At 42.5% G+C, this 27928-nt stretch overlaps 1 protein-coding gene across 1 annotated transcript; it reads left to right on the top strand.

Annotated features, from left to right (window-relative positions):
- Positions 1–27401, top strand: MTF1 (metal regulatory transcription factor 1; the record flags this gene model as incomplete). Its single annotated transcript, XM_060183976.1, has 9 exons — positions 1–277; positions 1152–1283; positions 3816–3889; positions 5073–5209; positions 9140–9217; positions 17034–17112; positions 18680–19281; positions 23862–23925; positions 25826–27401. Coding segments are annotated over 9 exons (1871 nt in total), but the record flags the coding sequence as incomplete, so codon positions are not given.
- Positions 27402–27928: the final 527 nt, after the last annotated feature.

The raw sequence follows: 27928 nt of genomic DNA, 5'->3' as shown, positions 1-27928 counted from the left end.
CTCTCTGTCCTACTGATAAAGTGTCCTCTGTCTGCCAGGTAAAGCGGTACCAGTGCACCTTTGAGGGCTGTCCCCGCACCTACAGCACAGCAGGCAACCTTCGGACCCACCAGAAAACTCACCGAGGAGAATACACCTTTGTCTGTAATCAGGAGGGTTGTGGCAAGGCCTTCCTCACCTCCTACAGCCTCAGGATCCATGTGCGAGTGCACACGAAGGAGAAGCCATTTGAGTGCAACATGCAGGGCTGTGAGAAGGCATTCAACACGCTGTACAGGTTGGCCCCTTCTCCCAACCTCTGACCCTCACTTCCGAGATCAGACTAGATCGGGCGTGTTCAGGGTGGTGTGGCCGTAGACTGACCCTCACTTCATAGTGTTTGCAGAGATCCCTCTCTATTTGCAGGGCTCACTTGCAGGGCTTTGAAGAGTTTATTAGAGGAACTTGTTACTTAAAGATTTCGTATATCAGGTTAGTTATAGGTGATAGCAAATTTGTGTTTAGATTTGTATCTCTTGGAGTGACGTTCTTTCTGAACTTGGGACTTCAGTATTTGGCACAGAGTAGCAACTCACCTTGATTCAGAATCTTGGTACTAAGGCCTCTGTCATTTTGTTTATTTGTTTGTTTTTCTTCCTACCTCACTTTGAATATAACTTTTTAAAAAATATTTATTCCCTTTTGTTGCCCTTGATTTTTTAAAATATTTATTTATTTGAATATAATTTTTTTCCTACCCTGAAAGATAGGAAGTGGTATACATATTACCATTTCTCATTTCTTTTTATATCAGGAGACTAGATTACTCTTCATTGAATTTAAGTAAACATCGCAATAGCTATCATTTAAGAAGCACTCACTCCAGTCTGAGTACTAATCCTCATAGCAGCTGATAACTTGCAATAGAGGTTCTGTAACTGACTCTTCAGGCCCACAGAGGTGGGTCCAAGATTTGAACCCTTAGGCATTGTGATTCCAGAGTCACACTCATGCGTCTCTGCTATCTGCTTCTCTGAATTTCTCTGAGCAAACCATTTTGTGTATTAGTATTGTGAATTAGAATTTTTACATGCTTCTGGGGCACGGGAAGCTGACAGAGAAAGGCTATGTTGTACATTCTGAATAAAGAATTTCCCCGTGATATCTTGTAGGCTGAAAGCACATCAGAGGCTTCACACAGGGAAAACGTTTAACTGTGAATCTGAAGGCTGCAGCAAGTACTTCACCACACTCAGTGATCTGAGGAAGCACATTCGAACCCATACAGGAGAAAAGCCATTTCGGTAGGTCTTGCTGTCTACTTGTTTGTCACTGATGAGGTTTCGACTGGGCATGTGGATGTATTCTAACATTTTTCAAAGTGGAAAGCAAATCCCTGCCACTATTTCTTTGGGAGTGTTAGCTCTCCACAGGCTAGCTGTAACCAGCTACTGCAGACTGATTTCAAGGGTGTCCTTGCTCCAGGGATGATAATAGCCTTTCCTCTTCATTTTCCCCATTTGTTGAAGCACACATCATATGGTAAGTGCTTCTTTTTTTTTTTTTTTTTTAAATATTTTAGTTATTTATTCATGAGAAAGATAGGAGGAGAGAGAAAGAACCAGATATCACTCTGGTACATGTGCTGCCAGGGATTGAACACAAGACCTCATGCTTGAGAGTCCAGTGGTTTATCTACTGCGCCACCTCCTGGACCACATGGTAAGTGCTTTTATCATGCTGGAGAAACAGTAAAACTTTCCTGCTGAGAACCTTGGACTAATGGGAGAGCCACAGGTGACCAGACAATGTCTGTGACCAAGGTGCCCAAAGATCTTTGAGCACAGGGAGCGGATACCTGCCCCTAACAAATAGGTAGAGTGGGAAAGAGACAAGTAGAGGAAATGAAGACTATGAGTGTTTAAGCTAGTAATGCAGACTTTTAATTGTATTACTTATTCGGTGATGATTTTTGCAGTGTCTTACTCCTGTACATTTATCTGTCTAGTGTTGGCCTCACTGGGGCTTCACTGCTCCAGGCCGACACCTTCAGATAGAAAGAGGAGAGACAGAAAGGGAGAGACCCCACAGCACCAAAGTTTTCCCCAGTGTCAGAGTTCTTGTGTGGTGTACTGGGGGCTCCAGTGGGGGGTTACAGGATTACAGAGGAGGTTAATGGATTACAGTTTTAATTGACACATCGGTACAGGTACAATGTCTCGTCTCCCCGTGACAGATGTCTGCAATGCACTCTCACCAGTTTGGGTCCCTTTACACCGTTACGCATCAAGACCCCAAAGCCTCCCCAGCTGCCTCCTTCCCCTTTCTTCCCACAACTGCTAATTTTCCTTAATTGTTATGTGGGGTTTTAGAAACAGTGATTATGGGGCCATGTGGTGATGCAGTCTGTAAAGCGCACAAGTTACCATGCAAGAAGACTCAGGTTCAAGCCCCCTGGTCTCACCCGCAGGGTGAGACTTATCTTCAGTGTAAAAAAGATCTACTTTCTTTGTTTCTTTTTACTTCTTTTTGATAGTCAGGTACTCTTGCCTTTTACAAAACTACTGAGCCATTCATCTAAATACTTTGTGGAATCTCTTATTGCCTAACTCATTTTATCTCTGTATACATACATTATTTGTTTTCCTGAATTATACACTTTTTTTTTTTTTAACACACCAGAGCACTTATCAGCTCTGGTTTATGGTGGTGCAGGGGATTGAACCTGGGACTTCTGAGCCTCAAGTGTGAGGTTGCATAAACATTAGGCTATCTACCCCTACCCTAAGCTTTTTTTTTAAAAGGTTTGTTGCTTGTTATTACCATGCTATAATTCCCAGATACCAAGTGTGCCACCACCGGGCTCTCACTCAATATGTTCTGACTAATTTTACTCTAGTATTTGCTTCATGCCTCCGTGAGAACCTCGGTACTCATTGTTGATGTCCCTGATATTCCATTGGCAGTGAATTTTCCATGTGGGCTGTTAGTATCAATGGAGTTCTGTTAAATAATTCATTAGAAGGATTTTATTGTCAGGGCTTTCAATGTGTGTCTTACTTGTAGGATAAGACGTATTATATATATATATATATATATATATATATATATATATATATATATATATATATATGTAATTTGTTTTCCGTTTTGTAGCCCTTGTTTTTTATTGTTGTTGTAGTTAAGTTGTTGTTGTTATTGATGTCTTTGTTGTTAGATAGGACAGAGAAATGGAGAGAGAAGAGGGGGAGAGAAAGACAGACACCTGCAGACCTGCTTCACCACCTGTGAAGTGACTCCCCTACAGGTGGGGATCTGGGGGCTCAAAAAGGGATCCTTATGCCGGTCCTTGTGCTTTGCGCCATGTGCGCTTAACCTGCTGCGCCTGACTCCCATAAGATGTATTTCTAATGGCCAGTAAAATAGCTCACTTGGGTAGTATGCTGCTTTGCCTTGTGCAGAACTCAGCCACCCACTGCATTGAAAAAAGCATGGGTGCTGTGGTCTCTTTCTGGCAAGGAAGGAAGGAAGGAGGGAGGGAAGGAAAGAGTGAAAGGGAAAGAGGAAGATGAGGAGGAGGAGAAAGGGAGGGAGGAAGATAGAAGGAGGGGAAAGAGGGAGAGGGAGGAAGGAAGATTTCTATAGGATCATGGGTCCTTCTGATCCTATAGATCACGCTACCTTATCTAATAACCTCTCATTCTCATCTCTAGAACCAATTTTATGGATATTATCTTAGAGTTCTAAACATTTGTTTAAGTTAGTATTTACAAGAAATGGTAAAGATAAGGCCTATTAACTAATGGGTTCTCTTTCTGTTTGCTTAACCTTTTTAGGTGTGACCATGATGGCTGTGGAAAGGCATTTGCAGCAAGCCACCATCTTAAAACTCATGTTCGTACACATACTGGTGAGTTCAGGTTAACTTTCATACTTTATTTTAACCTTCACTGAGCCTGTAGCTATCTTGTCTCTATTGAGATCAGGAGAATTTTGTGAAGGGAGAAAGTCAGATCAGCTTAACCTGCCTGCCTCTAATGTTTAAGCTTCTTTCAGAGGTAAAAGGATCTAAAGGTTGGACTCAGGAATTCAGCCTTCAGAAATGAAACCAGAACGACGACATCAATAACAACGATAACAAAATGGAATAAATAAATAAATAATTTAAAAAATAATAAAAAAGAAATGAAACCAGAGGCTGGGCAGAGTAGCGCAGCGGGTTAAGTGCACATGGCGCAAAGCACAAGGACCAGCATAGGTTCCTAGCTCGAGCTCCCGGTTCCCCACCTGCGGGGGGGGGGGGGGGGGGTGTTGCTTCACAGGCGGTGAAGCAGGTCTTGCAGGTGTCTATCTTTCTCTTCCCCTCTCTGTCTTCCCCTCCTCTCTCAATTTCTCTCTGTCCTATCCAATAACAATAAGCAACAAGGGCAACAAAAGGGGGAAAAATAGCCTCCAGGAGCAGTGGATTCGTAGTGTAGGCACCGAGCCCCAGCAATAACCCTGGAGGCACACACACACAAAAAGAAACCAATACATAGATAATAATAACAAGAAGGTGAGGAGTCCGGCGGTAGTGCAGTGGGTTAAGTGCGTGTGGTGCGAAGCGCAAGGACCAGCACAAGGATCCTGGCTTGAGCCCCCAGCTCCCCACCTGCAGGGGAGTCGCTTCACAGGCGGTGAAGCAGGTCTGCAGGTGTCTATCTTTCTCTCCCTCTCTGTCTTCCTCTCCTCTCTCCATTTCTCTCTGTCCTATCCAACAGTGACAACATCAGTAACAACAACAACAATAAAAAAACAAAGGGTAACAAAAGGGAAAATAAATAAATATTAAAAAAAAGTTTTAAAAAAAAGTAACAGGAAGGTGGGGAAAAATTAATCTGCTCTTCGAACATCCTAGGAGCTGCCCATTCTCAGAGCTCTACTCAACATTAAATTTTGGAACTGAGATGGTTACCATGTAACTATCTAGCTTTTAGCAACTGTTACCTGAATCCTCATAAGAATAGTTACATCATTCTTTTAGGGAAAAGTAGATGTCTTAAGCCAATGAAAGGACTTAATGGTAAAATTAACATTACTTGTCATTCTTGCAGGTGAAAGACCCTTTTTCTGCCCCAGTAATGGCTGTGAGAAAACATTCAGCACTCAATACAGTCTCAAAAGTCACATGAAAGGTCACGATAATAAAGGACACTCATACAGTGCACTTCCAAATCACAATGGATCAGAGGTGTGCAGTGTTTTGTCTTGTTTTAATCTGGGCACCAGGAAACACCAACAATTTGCTTATGTATCAAAAGGTTAAAATGTCTACTTTATAAACCTTATTAGGGAGAAGAAAACTCAGGGTCAAGGTCAGTGTTTTTGTGACGGGCTAACAGAAATCAGAAATTGCACCAGGTTTTTTATGCTTCAGCCTCTGATTCAGCTTCACATAATTTCTACTGGGTTTGTTGGATGTGTCTGGAAAGCAGAGGTTTCAGAATTACTTTCAAAGGACCAGTCCAATGCTCAAATGGTGTTATCTTCTCATGAATGTCATATGTATATCTGTACTTGAGTTTAAGGCATAAATTAATGATTCATCTCACAAATTCATAATCCGTCATTGGAGAAATACGTAGAGTTTAGCAGGTCCCTTGCCCTTCTGAATTATTTTCAAAATAAAAGGATTGAGATCCCGTGAGCCATCTGTTATTTTCAGCAGGTTCTTTGTGGAAACCCCTCTACCATATTTCTCTCTTTTCTGTGGCTCCATCATGGAAAGATCCTGGGATAAGTTTAGAGTGTGTGTGTGTGTGTGTGTGTGTGTGTGTGTTAGTGGAGCCAGGGCTCGTGTGTGTGTGTGTGTGTGTGTGTGTGTGTGTATGTTAGTGGAGCTAGGGCTTCTTTACCCATACAAGATTTACTCGTGCGTGTGCGTGTGCGTGTTTGTGTGTTAGTGGAGCCAGGGCTTTACCCATACAAGATTTAACTGCACTGAGTTTTTCAGACAGATAAACCGGGGGTGGGGTGGGGGGGTATGAATGAGAGGGGAGATGCCGAGCTCTGGCGCCATAGATCTCCTATGTGGTATGGGACTCAAACCTGGGCATGAAACCCTCACCAGTGTACTACCCCCCTCAGGTCTGTGCTATTAGTTCTGATATGATGGCCTCTTACTTTATATCTTTTTAATTTTTTATTATTTTATATAGGATAGAGACAGAAATCCAGAGGGGAGGAAGAGAGAGACACTTGCAGCCTTGCTTCACCACTCATGAAGCGTTCCCCCTGCAAGCGGGGGCCAGGGGTTTGAACCTGGTTCCTTGCATATTGTAACGTGCACTCAGTCAGCCTGGCTCCCTTACCTTCTATCTTTATAAACTGAAGAACTCACACTTCCTTTTGAATAATCAGGTTCTGAAGTCAGAGGGAATGGGAGATAGAGAGACAGAGACAGATATAAAGAAAGCCACCTGCAATACTATTTCACCACTTATGAGCCCATCCCTACCCATGTAGATAGGGACCAGGGTCTTGAACCCAGATCCTTGTGCACTGTCATGTGTGTGCTCTGTGCTCTACCAGATGTATCACCATCTGGCTCCTGAAGTAGTATGGTTTTGATTTTACAAGAGACAGTATATCTTAGTTTTGTGGTTTCCAATTTTAAAATAGCAAAGTTTCCTTTAAAGAACTCTGTATTGTATTATTACTAATAACTGATTTTACTGAATGCTTACCATGTGCCAAATGCTGTGCTAAGTACTTTCTATTTTTTAAAAATATTTATTCCCTTTTGTTGCCCTAATTGTTTTATTGTTGTAGTTATTATTAATGTTGTTGTTGTTGGATAGGACAGAGAGAAATGGAGAGAGAAGGGGGAGGCAGGGAGAGAGAAAGATAGATACCTGCTGACCTGCTTCACCGCTTGTGAAGCAACTCCCCTGCTGGTGGGGAGCCGGGGGCTCGAACCGGGACTCTTAACGCCAGTCCTCGCACTTTGTGCCACATGGGCTTAACCCGCTGCACTACCGCTGGCTCCCGCTGAGTACTTTCATATGGTTTATCTCACTCATAAGAGTTCTGCAAAGAGGTCATTCCTATCATTATCATCTCCATATTGCTTACGAAAAAACTCGATTCAAGGAGAAATGAAATAACTTGCCTGAGTATTCAAAACTTAAAATTAAGTTCTCACAGGTGGTCTGATTCCACTGCCCAAGCTCCTTCAGTGCAGTGGAGGCTGGGCTTGAATGTGGATAGCGTACATGGCAAAGTAGTACACTATCCAAGTGAGCTATTTTGACAGCCCTATATTTCAGTGATTGATATGAATAACAGATGAAATCATGGAAAGTTGCTCTGTAACTGTTAAGACCATATATACAAATAATAATTGTATGTTCTGTTTTTGTTACTCTGGAACCTAGGTTGTGAAATAACCTTTCTCTTTTTAATTGCCACCAGGATAATAATCCCTGGGGCTCAGTGCCTGCACAATGAATCTGCTATTCCCAGTGACTTTTTTTAAATGATTTTTTTAAAGTATCTTATATTTATTGGATAGAGACAGACAGAAATCAAGACGGAAGGGAGAGAGGGAGAGACACCTGCTGCGCACAGCTTCACTACTTACAAAGCTTTCCCCTCTGCAGATGGGGACCAGGGGCTTGAACCTGGGTCCTTGTGCACTGTTATGTGAGTGCTTAACCAGGTGTGCCTCCACCTGGCCCTTTGCCTCCCCTTCTCCCCCCACTTCTTCTTCTTCTTCTTCTTTTTTTTTTTAATATTTATTTATTTTTCCCTTTTGTTTCCCTTGTTTTATTGTAGTTATTGTTGTTCTTGATGTTGTTGGATAGGACAGAGAGAAATGGAGAGAGATGGGGAAGACAGAGAGGGGGGAGAGAAAGACAGACACCTGCAGACCTGCTTCACTGCTTGTGAAGCGACTCCCCTTTAGGTGAAGCGACTCCCCTGTAGAAGTGGGGGCTTGAACCGGGATCCTTACGCCGGTCCTTGAGCTTTGCACCACGTGCGCTTAACCCGCTACACTACCGCCTGACTCCCTCTTCTTTTTTTTTTTTAGAGAGAGAGACAGACAGAAGTAAAGAGTAAGGGAGAGAGAAAGCAAGACAGCAGCATCACTGCTTTACCACTTGTGAAGCTTCCTCCCTGCAGATGGGAGCTCGGAACTTAAACCCAGGTCTTTGCACATGATGGGGTATGTGTGCTCTACCAGGTGCACCAGCACCAGCACCAGCACCTACTGCCCACCCTGCCTTTTTTTTTCTTCCTTAAAAGGAGAGTATATTAACACTATTCCTGCCACCAAAGGTCTGTGTCCCCACCCCCTCCCCCTAGAGGTTTTTTTTTTTTTTTAACTTAGGTGCAGTAGTCCAAGCTCAATCAATTTCTGCTTTGCATTTCCCTTTCTGTGTGAGGGAGGCCAGGAGGCCACAGCAGCACTCTAGCAAATGTGGTACTGGGGATTCAAGTCAGGACCTGATGTTTGCAAGGCCATAGTTCTACCGCTGTGCTATGTATCAGGCCACAAGAGATTTATTTTCAAGCTGTTTTTTAATGAAATTCCAGGGAGTAAGCCCAGGAAGTGATACAGTGGATAAGGCACTGGACTAGGAAACATGGGGTCTGTAACTCCATCCCTGGTATCACATGTGCCTGAGTGGTGCTTTGGTTCTTCCTCTGAATTAATGTTATATGAATACCAGGAATATTTTTTTAGTAGAAACCATTCACATAGCCCTCCCCTGTCCCTTCAGGCCAACTTTTTCATAGAGAGAGACAAGAGGCAGGGGCAACAGCATAATGGTTATGCAAAAGGACCCCCCACACACACACATCACCATAAGTCAGAATTGAGCAGTACTTTGTCTGGCATAGAGAGGAGAGAGAGAGAGAGAGAGAGGAGGGGCAGGGTGCCAAAGCTCCCTTCAGTGCCTCGGGGACTGCTCAGACCTGGATTGTGTGCATGGCAAAAGCAAACAACACTATCCAAGTTAACTGTCTTGCTGGGCCCACATAGCTTTTGCCTCGGGCAGTTCATACCTCAACTAGCTATTTGAAACCAGGGGGTTTTGTAATCCAGTGCTGTCTTGAATGATATGCTATTACACCTTCTAGTATTTGTGATACTCAGATGTTTTCTCTTTCACAGGATACAAAGCACTCACTTTGTCTGAGTAATCTGAGCCTTCTGTCCACAGATTCTGAATTGCAAGAAAATTCTAATACAGTAAGTATACCTGAGATATGGGTGATAGAAAAATAAGCGCAAGGAGGGTTGGGAGTAGTGCACTTCGTTGAACGCACAGGTTATCTTGTGCAAAGCCCTGGGTGCAAGCCCCCAGCCCCCACCTGCGGGGAGGTAGGGAAGAAACTTCAAGAGCGGTAAAGCAGTGACGTAGATGTCTCTCTTTCCTTCTCTGTCTCCCCCTTCCCTCTCAGTTTGTCTCTACACTAACAAATAAAAGAAAAGGAAAATATGGCCACCAGGACCGGTGAATTGGAGGTGTAGGTTGAGTCCAGTGATGACCCTGGTGACAAGAAAGAGAGGAACACAAATACAAGAATTGAGCATGCCCTTTAGTGGGAAAATTGAGGGAGACCGATATTTGAAGTTTTCTAGGTTTAATTGTATTTTACTGGCCGTTGAGAATTTTTGTTTTCCTATTAAGAGCTCTTATAAGAGGTTGTTCTCTTTGACATCTAATGTCTTTTGACCCAGCTCATTCAATAACCTCTTAGTCCCTGAAAATTTCCTTATTCACTTAGCAAATATTTATTGACTGTTTACTTTTTCAGGAAGTGTGCCAGTACTGAGCTTGTAGTGGCAATAAAGTTTGCTCTGTCCTTGAGATATTTAACATTAGTTCACTAAAACATGGACTGAGAAACCTAGCTTCTAGCATTTTTTTTTTAAGCCTTACCTCACAGGTAGGGGAGATAGTATAATGGTTATGCAAACAGACTCTCATACCTGAGGCTCTGAGACCTCAGGTTCAACCCTCCTCCACACCACCATAAACCAGAACTGAGCAGTGCTCTGCTTTAAAAAAAAAAAAAAAAAAAAAATCAGGAATCAGGGGGTCGGGCGGTAGTGTAGTGGGTTAAGCACACATGGCACGAAGTGCAAGGACCAGCGTAGGGATCCCAGTTCGAATCCCCGGCTCCCCACCTGTAAGGGAGTCCCTTCACCAGTGGTGAAACAGGTCTGCAGGTGTCTATCTTTCTCTCCCCTTCTCTGTCTTCCCCATCTCTCCAATTTATCTCTGTCCTATCCAACAACAAACGACATCAACAACAGTAATAATAACCATAGCAAGGACAACAAAAGGGGGGGAAATGGCCTCCAGGAGCAGTGGATTCACGGTACAGGCACTGAGCCCCAGCAATAACCCTAGAGGCAATAAATAAATAAAAATCAATGCCTGAGACTCCAAAGTCCCAGGTTTAATCCCCCACACTACCATAAGCCAGAGCTGAGCAGTGCTCTGGTGTTTCTCTCTGTGTCTCTGTGTTTCTCTCTCTGCATCCCTCTCAAAAATAAAAATAAATAAAATACTTTTAAATAAATTAAATCAAGCCCTACCTCTGACCTGAGTTATGAGTTAGTCTTTTTCCTTTACTAAGCTCATTATGTTGGGGTTTTGAAGAATCCACTTCTACAGACCCTCTGCTAAAGGACCCAACTATCTCTTGATCTTCATTTCACTCTGTTAGAAATTTTCCCTTCCATTCCCAAGGCCCCCTGATGTGCTTCACGGAACACTGCATTAATCCTAGACTTATTTTTATTTATTTATTTATTTATTTATTTATTTATAGATTTTAAAAAATTTATTCATGAGAAAATAGGAGGAGAGAGAAAGAGCCAGACATCACTCTGGTACATGTGCTGCTGGGGATTGAACTCAGGACCTCTTGTTTGAGAGTCTGCTGCTTTATCCACTGCGCCACATCCTGGACCACCCTAGGCTTATTTTTAATGGAAGCGATACACAGAAACAAACAATGACAGAAAAATAAAAACAAAAAACACATACCAGCTCACTGTTCTATGGTGGTGCTAGAGATTGAACCTGGGACCTTGGAGCCTCAGGCTTGAAATATTTTTGCATGACCATTATGTCTCTCTAGCCCCTGAAAAATTAGATTTATACTAAGTATAAACACAGTAAAGAAGGAATAGTGGTGGGAGATATTTGAACAGAGACTGAATGAATCAAGAATGCCGTTAATATATATATATATATATATATATATATATATATATATATATATATATATATTCTCAAAGTGTGGCCAGTGGAGTCTGCTATTGCTGGCCCTTGAGTTTCACCCAGGTCTGCTGAGGTAATTTCCTCTGAAGGTGGCATTCAATGCTACATTTTTATGTAAGCATCTAGTTGCTTAGGTGCTTACATAAAGGGTCTTGTTTCTGGGAAAAACAAAGTTAACCTGGGACCTGGGAGCCTCGGGCATGAGAGTCGGGTTTGTATAACCATTATACTATCTCCCCCACCTAAGACAAAGTTCTTATCAACTCAGTTATCCCATAGAAAACAGCTATGTATGTTGGGGAAAAATAGAGAACTCAACTATTTGAAGGCATCAGAGAGTACCCTGAACAGGTAACATCTGGAAGAAGGGCCCACTTGGAAGATAACAAAGGCACTGAATGGGTTTTCAGGTTTTATGACTTAGCCACTTTGGGGCAAGACCTGATTGATACCAAACATGATGGCTAAAGCTTAATAGTCAGAGAAGAATCTATCTCTACAGCATATCCTTTACAACATGCAGGATAATTCAAAATTAATAAATGTAAGAAGAAACAGGAAAATGTTACTTCTACATAAGAGGAAAGATAATCTTTGGAGACCCCAATAAATTAGATATTAAAAATAGCAAAGGATTTTTAAGCATTATTATATGCTGAAAGGTATTAAGGAATATGCTTGTGATGACTGGATAAAGTGAAAATCTCATGGTCCGGGAGGTGGCACAGTGGATAAAGCATTGTACATGTACCAGATGATGTCTGGTTCTTTTTCTCCTCTGACCTTTCTCATAAATAAATAAAATATTTTTTAAAAAAAGTATTAACATTTTGAAAAGAAAAGAAAATCTCAGCAGAGAAATAGATGAGCCAAATAGGATTTCTGGGAATGAAAAGTATATCAAAAAAAAAAAATTAATTGTATAGATCTAACAGAGGATTAGAAACAGCAGAAGAATCAGTTAAATGGAAGGTAGCAACTAGCCAATATAAAGAATAAAGAAAAACATTAGGTAAGCACTTCACATGATGTTTGTATATATTTGCATTTCATAGCTAATGCTCAAAAATTATGCAGTGGGTGACCTAGATGCCCTTAATTAAGTTATTAAATCTAAGATTGCTAGGTAAACTGTTTCTTTACCTTAGGATTATATTTTATGGTTAGAAGTCCATTCTCTGGCCAGGGTTCTGACATATGGTTGAAGAGCTTTCTGGAATTATGAGATCACCAAGTGAGGAATCCTGACATGAGGGGACATTAAGTATTGTCAAAAAGTGATTTTTTTTTTTTTTTGCCTTCAGGGTTATTGCTGGGGCTTGGTGCCTGCACTATGAACCCACTGCTCCGGGAGGCCATTTTACCTATTTTGTTGCCCTTGTTGTTGTTATTATTGTTGCCATTGCTGTTGGATAGAACAGAGAGAAACCGAGAGAGGAGGGGAAGGCAGACAGGGAGAGAAAGATAGACACCTGCAAACCTGCTTCACTACTTGTGAAGCAACTCCCCTGCAGGTGGGGAGCCGGGGTTGTGAAGCGACCCACTGTAGGTGGGGAGCCGGGATCTGGAACTGGGATCTTTACACTGTCCTTGCATATGTGCGCTCAACCCGCTGTGCTACTGCCCGGCCCCCAAAAATGAAGGTTTTTCTGTCACGTTTTATATTGGCAAGAGGAAAGCTGCTGTACCCCTTCAGGTCAAATTACATACTGTGTTCTTGTCACTTAGCATTTGTCCCAGAATTGAAAATAGTTCTATTTTTAGCCTTTCAAACTAAGATCACAATTCCTTGAAGCAATATGATTAATTTTACTTTGGTTTAAAATAATTATGAATTGCTAAAGTCAAATAACAAATTTTCATAAGATTATAATTCTGTGTGTGTGTGTTTCTGGACATCCACATGTGTATGCATGTTCCAGATAAGAACTTGGTTTATTTTGATCTGCTATTAAAAAGAGTTGAAGGCTCTAGGGAATGGCCCACTGGCCAATATTGAGCTTCAGGATGCATCCAGGCCCCAGAACACTCCCAGTAGTCTCTCATCTCTGCTCTGGAACCCAGGGATTCAGCCTGTGCTTCTCTTTCTCCTTCTCCTAAAAGATGTATATATTTGTTAATGAGAGAGAGAACCAGAGCATCACTCTGGTACATGGAATGCTTGGAGTTGAACTGGAGACTTCATGTTTGAGCTACCTCCCAGCCTCTTCCTGTCTTACTCATCCCATCCCTCACCCCCTGGGATTTTTCCCTGTGTCCTGGCAGTAATGGAGTAAGAGTCCCCTTAGCCTTTCTTCAAACTTAAAAAAGTGTGTTATTTAGATATAATATGTATATACATACAGGAAAGTACACACACACACACACACACATATACCCTTATACCCTCTACAGCTTGAGGAATCATCACAATTTATCACATCTTTATAGCCAGCACTTTAAGAGCACATCTCATGTCTCTTAACAACTATTATCTCTCTCTAATGAACTACTGTCCTAACTTCTAACAACCTAATATGGACTTTGCTTGTTTTTTGTGCTTTGTGTCATTGGAATCCTACAGTAGGTATCTGTTTTGTGTTTGACCTTTTTTTCTCTCAATATTATATTTAAGTGACTAATCCATATTGTTTCAGATAATATTAAACCATTCTAGGATGGTCAGTTAGATACCATAATGATTATGTGAAAAAAGACTTTGGTGCCTGAGGCTCCCAAGTCCCAGGTTCAGTCTCCCGCACCACCATATACCAGAGTTGGACAGTGCTCTGGTAAATGTAAAATAAAATTATGTTGCTGCACATTTAATGTAATATGAATGAGTGAATATGCCACATTTTGTTCTGCTTTTTGCCATTTGGATAGTTTCTGTTTTGGAGTCATTACAAGTAATACTGCTGTAACCTGTATTTATTTTTTATTTGTGCTATCATTGGGGCTACACTGCTCCAAGTCAAGATTTTTAAGACAAAAAGAGGTACAGAGACGGAGGTGTGATATTAAGATACCATAGCACTGGGACTGGGAAAATAGCCATAATGATTATGCAAAAAGACTCTTCATGCCTGAAGATCTGAGGTCCCAGTACCACCATATTCCGGGGATAAGCATTGCTCTGGAAAACAAAACAAATAAACACTGAAGCTTTCTGCAATGCAGTGACGCTGGGCTTGAGCCTGGGTTGTGGGCATGGCAAAGCAGGCATATTACCACATGAGCTATTTTGTCAACCTTGTCATCATTCTTGTATATTCTCTTGGAGACACACAGGCTTATCTGGATTTTAACAGTGTTACTGCTAATAAGGTTTTGTAGACAGCAAAAACAACCTTGAGGAAGTTGTATAGCTTAAAGTGGGTTAGCAATGTTAGCCCCATTCTTCAAACTAGGTTGCACATCTTTGTTGGGCTATAAAATAATGGCTTTTAGTCAGTAATTTAAAATACATTAATAAGAGAAGATATTGAAAAGCATTTCACAGTCTTTTTTCAGTTATACTGTTTGCAGTATGGACTGTATATATGAATATATAATGTGAAGTATTTTTTGGTGTCAGTATTAAAAGTCTGAAGGTTACTATATGACCTCTGGTTCATTCATATATAATTTTCCCTTTTGTTGCCCTTGGTTGTTTTTTTTTTAATTGTTGTTGTAATTATTGTTGTTGTCATTGATGTCATTGTTGTTAGATAGGACAGAGAGAAATGAAGAGAGGAAGGAAAGACAGAGAGGGGGAGAGAGACACAGACACCTGCAGACTGCTTCACTGCTTCTGAAGGGACTGCCCTGTAGGTGGGGAGCCTGGGGCTCGAACTGGGATCCTTACGCGATGCACTTCACGCCATGTATGCTCAACCTGCTGCACTACTGCCTGACTCCCTTCTTTTTTTTTTTTTATAAGATTTTAAAATAATTTTTATTTTTTTATTTCTTTATTGAGGGATTAATGTTTTACAGTTGACAGTAAATACAATAGTTTGTACATACATAACATTTCTCAGTTTTCCACATTACAATACAATCCCCACTAGGTCCTCTGTCATCCTTTTCCAGGACCTGTACCTTTCCCCCCCATCCATCCCAGAGTCTTTTACTTTGGTGCAATACACCAAGATTTCTTTAATCATTTCATATGGGAGAGTATGTCCCATGAACCAGAAAGAGGGAAAGCCAGGGCACCACTCTACAGTGTCAGGAATCAAACTGGGAACCTTGGACACTCAAGTCCAGTCCTTAACCAACTGGACTATTTCCCTAAGCCATGTGACCTGATTCTTAACTCCTTCTGGACTAGAAGTTGGAAGCCTCCATAGCCTTCTGCCTCTACCCTCTTTTATACTAACACATTAACTGAACTTCCCCCTCTCATTCTTCCATTGATTTGGTCATGTGGAATTGGCCTCTTTCAAATAATGAGTCCCACTGGCTCACAGGGGCAGTTTCATCTACATGAGGACCTCTCCATCTCTAGACACCTACATTCACTGCATTTCTTACCCATTCCCATTTCCCTTTCCAGAGGCAGAGCTGTTGCAAAATGACTTTGAAAACACAAGCTGATACTGGGACTAAATCTGGCTTGAATATTGGTTTTTGCTTAGCCTACACCGTGCTTCTCACTTGTTATCTGTTACTTGCTTTTAGGTATAAACAAATAGATTTCATATAAAACTCCAAATTCTAGCCTATTCTTCAGCTCTTGTAGTTCCTAGCTTACTGAAGCCCTTCAGTGACTGGCTGCTTTCTCTCCAGTTGGCCAAAGCTTCCCCATTCCATACCCCTCTTGTTTCACTTATTTGTATTACTTGTCTGGACTCCTGCAAACTATTGCTTGTGTCACTTTTCCCCTACAAAATTTGGGGTTGGAAGTAGACTACAGATGAATTATTGTACTTGACTTACAGAAAATCTGGACATCATCATTTTATTTGATGTCTGTCAAAAGTTAGTCCCTTAGGCTACTATATGCTTTCCTTTGTTCACATTTTATCTTTATATAAATGCTTCTGACCTTTTATTATTTATTCATGAGAAAGGGGAGAGAGAGAAAGAATCAGACATCGCTCTGGTACATGTGTTGCCAGGGGTTGAACTCAGGACCTCCTGGTTGAGAGTCCAGTGCTTTATTCACTGTGCCACCTCCCAGACCACTAAACATTTATTCATAATTACCAGAAAGAGAGGATCTCTCTGATACTTGTGATGACAGGGATTGAACTCAAGGCCTTATGCTCCATGATCCAATGCTTTATATACTGTGCCACCTCCCAGTTCACTACAATTCTATTTTTTAAAAAGATGTATGTATGTATGTATTAATAATGAGTGAGAAAACTAGAGAATCACTCTGGCATGTGTGCCGGGGATTGAATTCAGGACCTCATACCTGACAAGCAATGTCCACTATATGTCCCAGGCCATTACAACCCTTTTTATATAGGATTTATTCTTCTAGAGCAGATGTCAGCAGACCTTTCTTTGTAAAGGGTCAGGCAGTAAATTTTTTCAGCTCTGTGGGCCACACATTTATATCACAACTCCTTGACTACAGTTGTGATTAAAAAGCATAGACGGGAGTCAGGTTAAGCGCAGGTGGCACAAAGCCCAAGGACATCTCTGTGTCTGAGATTTAGGGAAATATATGTCACTTTGGAAAAAGGGAAGTCGGAAAGAAAAAGCTTATGATAGGAGTCTTTGCTTCTGCTGCTCTATGTTCTATGAAGAATTGCCTCAGGATGTAAGTCTTACATCTTTGCCTTTGTCCGTCAGACACAGGGCCAGGATCTCAGCACACTTTCACCAACAATCATCTTTGAATCAATGTTCCAAGAAGATCCTCAACAGACAGGTTCGTTATATGGGCTCTCCTCCTGCTCAAAGCTCAGCGCTGGGATAAGGGGGTCATACTTGTTGACATACTGAATGGCAATAAATATTATTTCAATTCCTTTGAAGTATACTTTCAGTGTTTGATCAACCCATATTTTTCCCGACCTGCAAAAAAAAAAAATAGAAGGCTTTTTTTTTTTTTCCCCTCAAAAACTCTTGTTCACTTCAAAAGTGAGAGGAGGGGGCCAAGTAGTGGCATAACCAGATGACATGCATGTTATCATGTGCAAGTCCCTGGGTTTGAGTTCTCACCCCCCCACCTGCAGGGGGGATACTTCATAAATAGTGAAGCAGGTCTACAGGTGTTGTCTTTCTCTTTACCTTCCTCTCCTCTCAGTTTCTCTCTGTCCTATCAAATAGATTAGAAAGAAAGAAAAAAAAGGGGTGCTGGGAGTGGTGGATTCTTTTTTTAAATTAATTTATTATTGGATAGAGAAAGGGAGAAATTAAAAGCAGAGGGGAGATAGGGAGGGAGAGACAGAGGGACACCTGCAGCCCTGCCTCACCAATTGTGAAGCTTTCTCCCTGCAGGTGGGGACCACGGGCTTGAATATGGGCCCTTGCGCACTGTAGTGTGTGCGCTTAACCAGGTGCACCACTACCTGGCCCTGGGAGTGGTGGATTCTTAATGCTAGCACTGAGCCCCAGCAACAACCCTGGTGGCAATAAAAAAAATAATTAACATAAAAAGTGAGAGGAACTTTGGGGACAAGGTAGATAGCATAATTATGGTTATACAGAAATACTTTCATGCCTGAGGCTCCAAATAACCCAGATTCAATCCCTGGCATCACTGCAAGTCAGAGTTGAGCAATGTTCTGATAAAAAAGTAAAAGAATAAAAGAAGTATTAAGGGGGTGGGTGGGTGGTGCCACACCCAGTTAATCACACTTGTTCAAGCCCACCTGTAGTAGGGGAATGCTTTATGAGCAGTGAAGCAGGTCTGCAGGTGTCTGTCTTTCACTCTCCTCTCTACCTCTCCCTCCCCCCTTCAATTTCTCTGTCCTATTGAGTAAAAATAGAAAGAGGGGAATGGCTGCTGGGAGCAGTGGATTTTTTGTGTAGGCATCGAACCCCAACAATAACTGGTAAGAAAGGGAGGGAGAAACTATGAGCTTTCCTTCTTTCAACGACAGTTCCTTCTCATGATTAGGTAGGACATTCAGTGCTCGATCAAACTGTGTTTGAATGAGGACTTGCCCCTAAAGCTTCTTAGTAGTCAAAAAGTGTTCAGGGTTTATTCACCTTCCTTGCGTGTCTAATTTCTTTCACAGGAAAGCTTTAGAACACTTTTTTCTTTTTCCCCAAATGACTACATCTATACTAGATCTTCACATTTAGAAAGAATTGTTGATCATAAAGCCAAAGTACTTGACCAGAGATGCCATTGAGTGAAGAGCAGAAAGCCTGTCAGCAATGAGGGAATTGACTCTAATGTCTTTGGTTTCAACCATTATGACTTTTTATGGTTCCTCTAAAACTTGGGGTATACATATACATATATCTCTATTTCTTTTTCTTGCCAGCTGCCTTGATTGAAAGTTTTAATGGTGATGCAGAGTCAGTCAATGATGTTCCGCCACCCACAGGAAATTCAGCATCTTTGTCTCTTCTACTTGTACTGCAGCCTGGCACCTCCGAGCCACCCCAGCCTCTACCACCAGCCTCAGCACCATCTGCTCCTCCGCCTGCTCCCTCCCTAGGAACTGGTTCCCAGCAAGCTGCATTTGGCAACACCCCTGCTCTCTTACAACCTCCAGAAGTGCCTGTTCCCCACAGCACACAGTTTGCTGCTAATCATCAAGAGTTTCTTCCGCACCCCCAGGCACCGCAGCCCATTGTACCAGGACTTTCTGTTGTTGCTGAGGCTTCTGCAGCAGCAACAGCAGCAGCAGCGACACCAACCATGGCAGCACCACCCCAACCACAAAGTACTACTGAGCCCCTGCCAGCCATGGTCCAGACTCTGCCTTTGGGTGCCAACTCAGTCCTAACCAATAATCCCACTATAACCATCACCCCAACTCCCAGCACGGCTATCCTGCAGTCAAGCCTAGTCATGGGAGAACAGAATTTACAGTGGATATTAAATGGTGCCACCAGTTCACCGCAAAACCAAGAACAAATTGTAAGTATCATATGTAAATATATCCAGTGGAAAGAAGTATATTTCCATGGGTGGCATGTTCAGAGAACTGTTCCTAATAATAGCATATTCTCTTTGGACTAGGAATTTTACCTCTTAATCATTTTCTCTATGACTGAGCCATATGAATCCAATCCAGGAAATACTATGGTCAATACAGTACTGTGGAACCTCCATGCTTTTTTTTTTTTTTTTTTAAAGATAGAGATAGAGAATGAAAGAGACCACAACACTAAAGCTTCCTTCAGTGCACTGAAGGCTGAGCTTGAACCTGCATCATACACATTATCCAAGTGAGCTGTTTTTCCCACCCTCCATACGCTTCTTATTAGATTTCCATACAGCAGCTAGAATGAACTTGAACAAAAAGGAAAGTAGGCCTGGATTCTATCTCTGACAGTGCTTTGGTATCTGTCTGTCACATATACCAGTGTAAGAATCCCGGTTCGAGCCCCCAGCTCCCCACCTGCAGGGGAGTCATTTCATAGGTGGTGAAGCAGGTCTGCAGGTGTCTATCTTTCTCTCCTCTGCTCTGTCTTCCCCTCCTCTCTCCATTTCTCTCTGTCCTAACAATGATGATGTCAATAACAGCAATAATAACTACAACAACAATGAAAAACAAGGACAACAAAAGGAAAAATAAATATAAATTTTTTTTTAAAAAAATTCTATTGGTCTAGGAGGTGTTGCAGTGGATAAAGCGTTGGATTCTCAAGCATGAGGGCCATAGTTCAACCCTCAGCAGCACATGTACCAGAGTGATGTCTGGTTCTCTCTCTCTCTCTCTCTTCACGAATAAAAAAATCTTGAAAGAAAACAAAATTCTAGCTGCCATGTGGGCCCATCTGGAACAAGAAAGCAAACAGCAAACTCCACGGGCCCAAGTAATTTTCAGTAAAATAGGTTTTTCTTTAAGGCAGAGCCAGATGGAGTCAGACAGCAGTAATCAAGTCAGAGAAATAAAATTGTTTATCCTAGAACCCCCCTATCGAGGTATTTTCTATGAAAGTGCTTAGTCTTGATGACTAAGGATTTTACTTGCTCATTCAATTAAATATGTTTTGAAAGCCAGCTTTTTACCAAATACCATTAGCATGCAGGATTCTTTGACAAAACAAAAAACAAGAAAGAGAGGAAGGAAGAAACCAGCCTGTATGTGTGTTCATTCTAGTTAAAGAGGCTAAAATGCCCTTAAAAAGTTAATATTAGGATCAGCAAGATAGTTCACTTGAATATTATTTTGCTTTGCCATGTGCGAAACCCAGATTTGAGCCTGGCTCCCATAGCACTCTAGGAAGCTTTGATGCTATGGTCTCTCTCTCTCTCTCTCCCTCCCTCCCTCCCTCCCTCCCTCTTTCTCCCTCCCTCCCTCCCTCTTTCTCCCTCCCTCCCTCTCTCTATTAAAAAAACAAAAAAAAAAATGTGGCCTGGGGAGTGGCATAGTGGTCAGAACACCAGACTTGAAACCATGAGGTCCTGAACTTAAGTTCTAGCATTACATATGCTAGAGTGATGCTCTAGTCTTGCTCTCTCTCTCTCTTTCTTTTTTTAAATTTTTATTACCTTTATTTTTTGGATAGAGACAGTCAGAAATCGAGAGGGAAGGTAATAGAGAGGGAGAGAGAGACACCTGCAGCCCTGCTTCACCACTCCAAAGCTTTCCCCCTACAAGTGGGGACTGGGGGCTTGAACCTGGGTCCTTGACCCAGGTCCATTCTAACATGTGCACTCAATCAGGTACACCACCTTCTGGCCCCAGTTCTTTCTCTCTTTTTTTTTTTTTTACCAGAGCAGGTGGTACAGGGGATTGAACCTGGGACTTTGGAGCCTCAGGCATGAGAGTCTCTTTGCATAACTATTATGCTATCTACCCCCACCCTCTCTTTTTCTTTTTAACTTGCTTCCCCCCCCCCTTGTTGCCCTTGTTTTTGTAGTTGTAACTGTTATGGATGTTGTTGTTGGATAGGACAGAGAGAAATGGAGAGAGGAGGGGAAAACAGAGAGGGGGAAAGAAAGACACCTGCAGACCTGCTTCACTTGTGAAGCAACTCCCCTGCAGGTGGGGAGCCAGGGGTTCGAACTGGGATCCTTACGCTGGTCCTTGTGCTTAGCGCCATCTGCACTTAACCTGTTGCACTACCGCCCGAGCCCCTGGTCTTGCTCTCTTTCTTTTACAAATAAACACTTTTTTTTTTTTCCAGAGCACTGTTCTCCTGTAGCTTATGGTGGTGTGAGGGATTAAATCTGGAGCTATGGAATCTCGGGCATGAGAGTCTGTTTGTATAACCATTATGTTATATCTACCCTCTACCCTAACAAACACATTTTTTTAAAGTTAATATTAGGCCTAGGAAGTGGTGCAGTGGATAAAACATTGATATATTTCTTGGTTTTTTATTTATTGACTAATGAGAAAGATAGGAGGAAAGAACCAAACATCACTCTGGTACATGGGCCGCGGGGCATTGAAATCAGGACCTCATTGCTTTACCCACTGCACCATCTCCCAGACTACAAGCCTTGAACTCCAGCATGGGGTCCTGAGTCCATCCCACAGCACCATATGTGAGAGTGGTGCTCTAGTCTTCTCTCTCTCCTATGAATCACTAAGTAAAACTTAAAAAAATTTTTTTTAAATTTTTTTTTAGTGTTTTATTTATTTATTATTATATAGAGACAAAGAAATAGAGAGGGAGAGAGACAGAGAGACACCTGCAGCCCTGCTTCACCACTCGTGAAGCTTTCCCCCTGCAGGTGGGACCAGGGTCTTGAACCTGGATCCTTGCACACTTAACCAAGTACACCACCGCCTGGCCCCATAAGTTTGTTTTTTCATATTGTTTTGTTTTGTTTTTGTTTTTGTTTTACCAGTGCACTGCTCAGCTCTGGCTTATGGTGTTTTGGGGGATTGAATCTGGGACTGGAAACCTCAGGCATGACAGTCTGTTTGCATAACCATTATGCTATCTCCTCCACAAGTTTTTAACTTTTTTTTTTTTTTACCTCCAAGGTTATCACTGGGCCCCAGTACCTGCACTACAAATCCATTGCTCCTGGCAGCCATTTTTTCAATTTTTTGGACAGGACAGAGAAATTGAGAAGGGGGGGAGGATAGAGAGGGAGAGAGAAAGATAGACACCTGCAAGCCTGCTTCACCACTTTTGAATCAACTCCATCTGCAGGTGGGGAGCTGGGGGCTCAAACTGGGATCCTTGCTTCCAGTCCTTGCTCTTTATAGTGTGTGCACTTAACAGGGTGTACCACTGCCTCACCCTTAAAAATAATTTTTAAAAGTTAATACTACCAGTGGATAACATGTCAGATAATAACCAAAGTGACACTAAATTAGGAAACAACGTCTATGATATACTGAACCCTTACTATGTGTAAGGATGTACTATGCCAACTAAGCATTTTTTTCTTTGAAAACAAACAAAAAGCCTTATTAACAATAGAGCATCACTGACACATGTGATATAGGGCATCAAACTTGGAACCTCAGTGCTTTATTCACTGAACCTTACTTTGCTTTTAAAATATGTATGAGAGAGAGACTGACTACATGCCATTATTCTGGCACATTGGATGCCAGGGATCAAACTCATGACCTCATGCTGTTAAGTCCAGTACTCTAGCTATTATGCCACCTCCTGGGCTACTTTTTCAGAAGTGAAGAGTTAACATTCATCATTCATTACCTTATGTACTTTATTTTTAGATTGTATATTTCTTAGATGCTGTTGCACCGATAGTACAGAGAATTTTCACACTCTAGATCCCCACCCACCCAGTTTCCCCTGTTACTGGCATCGTGCCTCTTTATGGTATTTGTACTGACGAATCAGTGTTGACATATAGTAACCAAAGTCAGTAGTTTACATTAGAGGTCACTCTGTAGTGTGGTTCCACCAGTGCTGACAGTTCATTACACATCTACTGTTACCTATCAAGAATGGCTTCACCACTCTAAAGATCATCTGTGCTTTGCCTCCTCATCCCCAGCTTTCCCATAGTAGCCCCTGACTTTTTAATATATCTGTATCATAAATATTAGCCACTTGGCTAAGTAAGCAATCTTTAATGCAATACACATTTAGTCACAGAAATCCTTAAGAAGTAGGTATGATTTTACTGATGTAGAGCTGAGACTCAGAAGTTAAATGACAAGCCCAGAGTCACACAACTCCTAAGTGCAAAGCTGAGGACTGAGCACAGAGCCTGTGCCTTGGCTGCTGCATTATACTGCCAGAGAGGGGTTCAGAGACCACAAATTTGAGTGAAGCAACACTGGAGGGTCTTTCAGCACACAGAACCTATTGGTTTAAGCATCTAGGAGACAGCCAAGTGTGTGGGGGTTGGGGGGGGACACAGGGAGAGACACAAAGCTGGCTACATTGTCAAACCTAAATGTCAAGCAGTATGGTGGCCTCCGGTCAGAGTACAAAACATTATCACTCAGTACGAAAGTCCCTAAAACACTGAGGTTTTCAGTGTTTACAATTAGGAATCCTTAGAGATCTCTGTGATTAAATGGAAGTAAATGTCATTTTTTTCCCCCCCAGCAGCAAGCATCTAAAGTTGAGAAGGTGTTTTTTACCACTGCAGTACCAGTAGCCAGTAGCACAGGTATGTAATTCTGTATTAGATTTAAAAGAAAGCTTTGGGGGGCTGGGTGGTGGCACACCCGGTTAAGCACACGTATCACTATGCATGAAGCACCCAGGTTCAAGTCCCTGCTCCCCATCTGCAGGAGGGATGCTTCACAAGCTGTGAAGCAGGTCTTCAGGTGGCTCTCTCCCTCCCTCTCTCCTCCCTCTCACTTTCTATCCTGTCAAATAAAATAGAAAAGGGCAGGGATTGGAATGGCCTACAGAAGCAGTGGGTATGTAGTGCCAGTACTGAGCCCCAGTGATAACCTTGGTGACAAAAAAAAATTTTTTTAATTAAATTTTTAAAAATTGAGGAAGGAGGGTGTTAGGAAGTAGCACATCAGATTAAGCACACATAGTGCGAAGCACAAGGATCCCAGTTCCAGCCCCCAGCTCACCACCTGTGGTGGTTGGGGGGCTTGCTTCACAAGCCAAGAAGCAGGTCTGCAGGTGTCTCTCTTTCTCTCCCCCTGTTTTCCTTCCTCTCTCAATTTCTCTGTCCTATCCAACAACAATAGCAGCAACGACGACAATGGGGAAAAAGATGACCACCCGGAGCAGTGGATTTATAGTGTGGCATAAACCCTAGAAATAACCCTGGGGGCAAAAATAATAATAAGAGAATAATAATAATAATAATAAAGTCAACTCGCTCGTCCTCTTGAGGTACACTCAGTTGTAGCTTTGCTCAAGAATTGAAACTTTAAAATTAAAAATCTCATATTGTATCATTACTGTATTAAGAATATTTCTTGGGGGAATCAAGCAGTCAGTAGTGCAGCGGGTTAAGTGCAGTTGGCACAAAGTGCAAGGATCCCAGTTTGAGACAGAAGGAGAGAAAGATAGACACCTGCAGACCTGCTTCACTGCTTGTGAAGCGACCTCCTGCAGGTGGGGAACCAGGGGCTCTTACCGGGATCCTTACGCTGGCCCTTGCACTTTGAGCCATGTGCACTTAACCTGCTGCGCTACCGCCCAACTCTCTCAAATACAGTTTTTAAATGTAGTCAGAAAAAAGAAAAGAAAAAAAGTCTGAATCACAGTTGATGCTAAAGAGGGCAGTTGTTAATTGATCAGACGTTTTCTAATTACAGTCATGAAGAAATAGCATCTAGGTCAAAGACTCTTGAGAGAGTTGGAGGTCCTTTTTTCAAACTATTATAAACAAATTGGAATCCTGAAACACTGAATGGTTTCCAGAGTCACACACGGAGTTGTGGCTGAGCTGAAGCGCTAGCTGTCAGACCTCCTTGCTTCCATTCCAGTCTCCTACTCCTTCATCTCTAGCCTTGTTGAGATATGTGTGCGGAGCTCATCTGAATTCAGAGTGTGTACAACAGACATGCACACAAGGAGAATGTACATGCACACTAGGTTCAGAGACTGCAGCTCCAAACATGAGCAAACTCTCTTAAAGGAGCAGGCAGAAAGAACTAACAGGGACTGTGCAGTGTAGAGAGAGGCATGAGAAACGGACAGTGTCTCTGCACTTGTGCCAGCGGCCTTCAGCCATCCTTCCATTTAATACTGTTGGAAAACACTGCCTGGATTCATCGGGAGAGGGAGTGAGCAGGGTCTTCAGAGATAAGCATAAGTGCTCCAGAAAAAGCCTGTGAGGAGTTTAGGCAGAAGGCCTGGAGGTATGAAGAGCATGTCAGGAAAAGGGAAGCGTCTGTTGTGGCTGGCTGTGGTGGGTGTAGAGGAGAATGACTGGAAATAATAGGGTGAATGGAGTAAGAATGTGATCCAACTTAAAGCAGAGCAAAGCCTAGAGTGTGGCACCGCCCACTCCTGCCTTCATGGCACTGGGCTCCAGCTAATTTATATACCCCTGCCCTGTGGCTCCTTGAAGAGCAGTCTCTCTCACTCTTTCACAGGGAGCTCTGTACAGCAGACTGGCCTCAGTGTTCCTGTGATCATCATCAAACAAGAGGAAGCATGTCAGTGTCAGTGTGCATGCCGGGACTCTGCCAAGGAGCGGGCAGCAGCCAGGAGAAAAGGCTGTACTTCCCCACCCCCTCCAGAGCCAAGCCCCCAGCCTCCTGATGGGCCCAGCCTGAAGCTACCACCACAGACTTTCCCTGCATCCCCTGTCTCCCTACCATCACCCTCCACCCTAACCTCTTCCTGTGAGCAAAGCAGGCAAACAGATACTCCTTCAGACCTTAAGACAGAAACGTTAAGTGCCATGGATATGTCAGATTTTCTGTCCCTTCAGAGTCCAGACACCCCGTCCAGTCTGATTCCCATTGAAGCACTACTGCAGGGGGAGGAGATGGGCCTGACCAGCAGCTTTTCCAAGTGAAATGTCTCCATGTGCTCACCTCCAGGAAGAGGGGGCGAACTGGCAACATAAGGTGTGATACCTACCATCTTGGGTTCAACAGTTTGAAGGATGAAGAAATCTGTTTGAAATCCTCGCTTTCAGATGTGTTTTCTTTATTCACATCCCAGGAGCACCCATTTTAAGAAACTGATCTTTGGAGAAAAAAAAAAAACAGCAACAACAAAAAAAAAAGCTAAGTTATAAATGAAATGAACTGTTCGGCTGCACTGTATGTCACTTTTGCTTATTGTCATGTGAACTTGGAAATTAAGGTTACTCCGTATGCATAAAAATTCTAAATGAAAGGGTGTGGTTTCCATCAATCTGATGCTGCCCATCACTTGCACTGGGGTCTTCGTGGTTTGGGCAGAAGAGTTTCATTGTGTCAGCTGTTACTCCTGTATCTTGAGTCTGAGGTTGGAAGCTTGCTTGGGAAACCAGAGCCTCAGTCCTTCAGAGGGAGGTAGCAAGCCAAGTCTGACTGCCAGGAGGTTGGACAGGAATGGGGTGTGGTGGTAGTGTTGTTTGTGATTGGGGTCAGTGGAGCTCGGGGTGACTGGCAGGGCTGTCACTGCAGCCTGCTTCAGCACAGATGGGCCACTGAAAGCTTGGCCCCAACACTCTGGGTGTGATTTAGTTCTGCAGATGCCCAAGGCAAGTTACTGACTACCGTCTGTGGATGATGTGTGTACAGAGCAGGCTCTAGCAACATGGTCACAGTCTTGGCCTTCCTGGTTCTGTGTCTTGGATCTGCTTGCCAGGGCATGTAGATCACAGTGAATTTTTCTTGGGGAACATTTTGCTCTGGAGTGGAAATGTGGCTTATGGCCAGTTGCTGGTTGGTGGTCTGCCTTCCTTAAATGATGTTTTCTTCTTCGGAGCAGATGAGCTGCATTTTGTTTATCAAGAGAAGCTTTGACTTTTAACAAGTTTAATTAGGTGGCATGTAATTGACAGGCCAGGTGTCTTGGGTCCAGATTCAAGCCAGGCTTTTGGTTGTTCCCTTCCATCTCTGCCTCTCACCCCTCTAGATGGTGCATACAGTCTAGTACAGTGCAAAGAAGGATGTGGCTTACTCAGTCATAGACTTTTTAGATAAAAACAAACAAACAAACAAAAACACAAAACGATGATCTTCTACTCAGGGTAAGACGAAAAAAAAAAAAATTCCCCTTCCACCAAAAAGCCTGAAATGTTGCAATAAGTTATCTCATTTGGAATGTTTCATTAAGTTATGTTATTGTAAAAAAATTTTTTTTCTTTGATCTGTGTATATTATATTCATCCGTCTGCCTTTGGCTCTAAGTAATTGCCTCTTAAAGTAAAACATAAATTGCAACCCACACTAAAAGAAAGTTTCTCCCAACTGGCTATATTAATATAGTCATGAGCACTAAGCAAACTCACTGAGCTCAGAAACTAAGCATGGCCCGAGGTCTAAATTAGCGTGCTGCCTCCTCCCAGGAGCTCTCTCTCTGCTTTGAGCTAGAAGCAGGAATCCACAGCCAGTGCTGTTCTGCTGAGTAAATGACATCAGACAGAAAGCAACCACCATTCTGCCTGCCTTTTCCAGTCCCTACTGTAAAGACGTCTGCATCTGTTATTCTGTTCTCTGGGCCACTACTCAGGGCCAGCCATGACAGTATCCAGAACA

This window comes from Erinaceus europaeus, unplaced genomic scaffold, assembly GCF_950295315.1.
Source record: "Erinaceus europaeus unplaced genomic scaffold, mEriEur2.1 scaffold_703, whole genome shotgun sequence".
Lineage (NCBI taxonomy): Eukaryota > Metazoa > Chordata > Mammalia > Eulipotyphla > Erinaceidae > Erinaceus > Erinaceus europaeus.
Note: the sequence above shows the minus strand (reverse complement) of the source record. Positions and strands in the feature narration are given on the sequence as shown.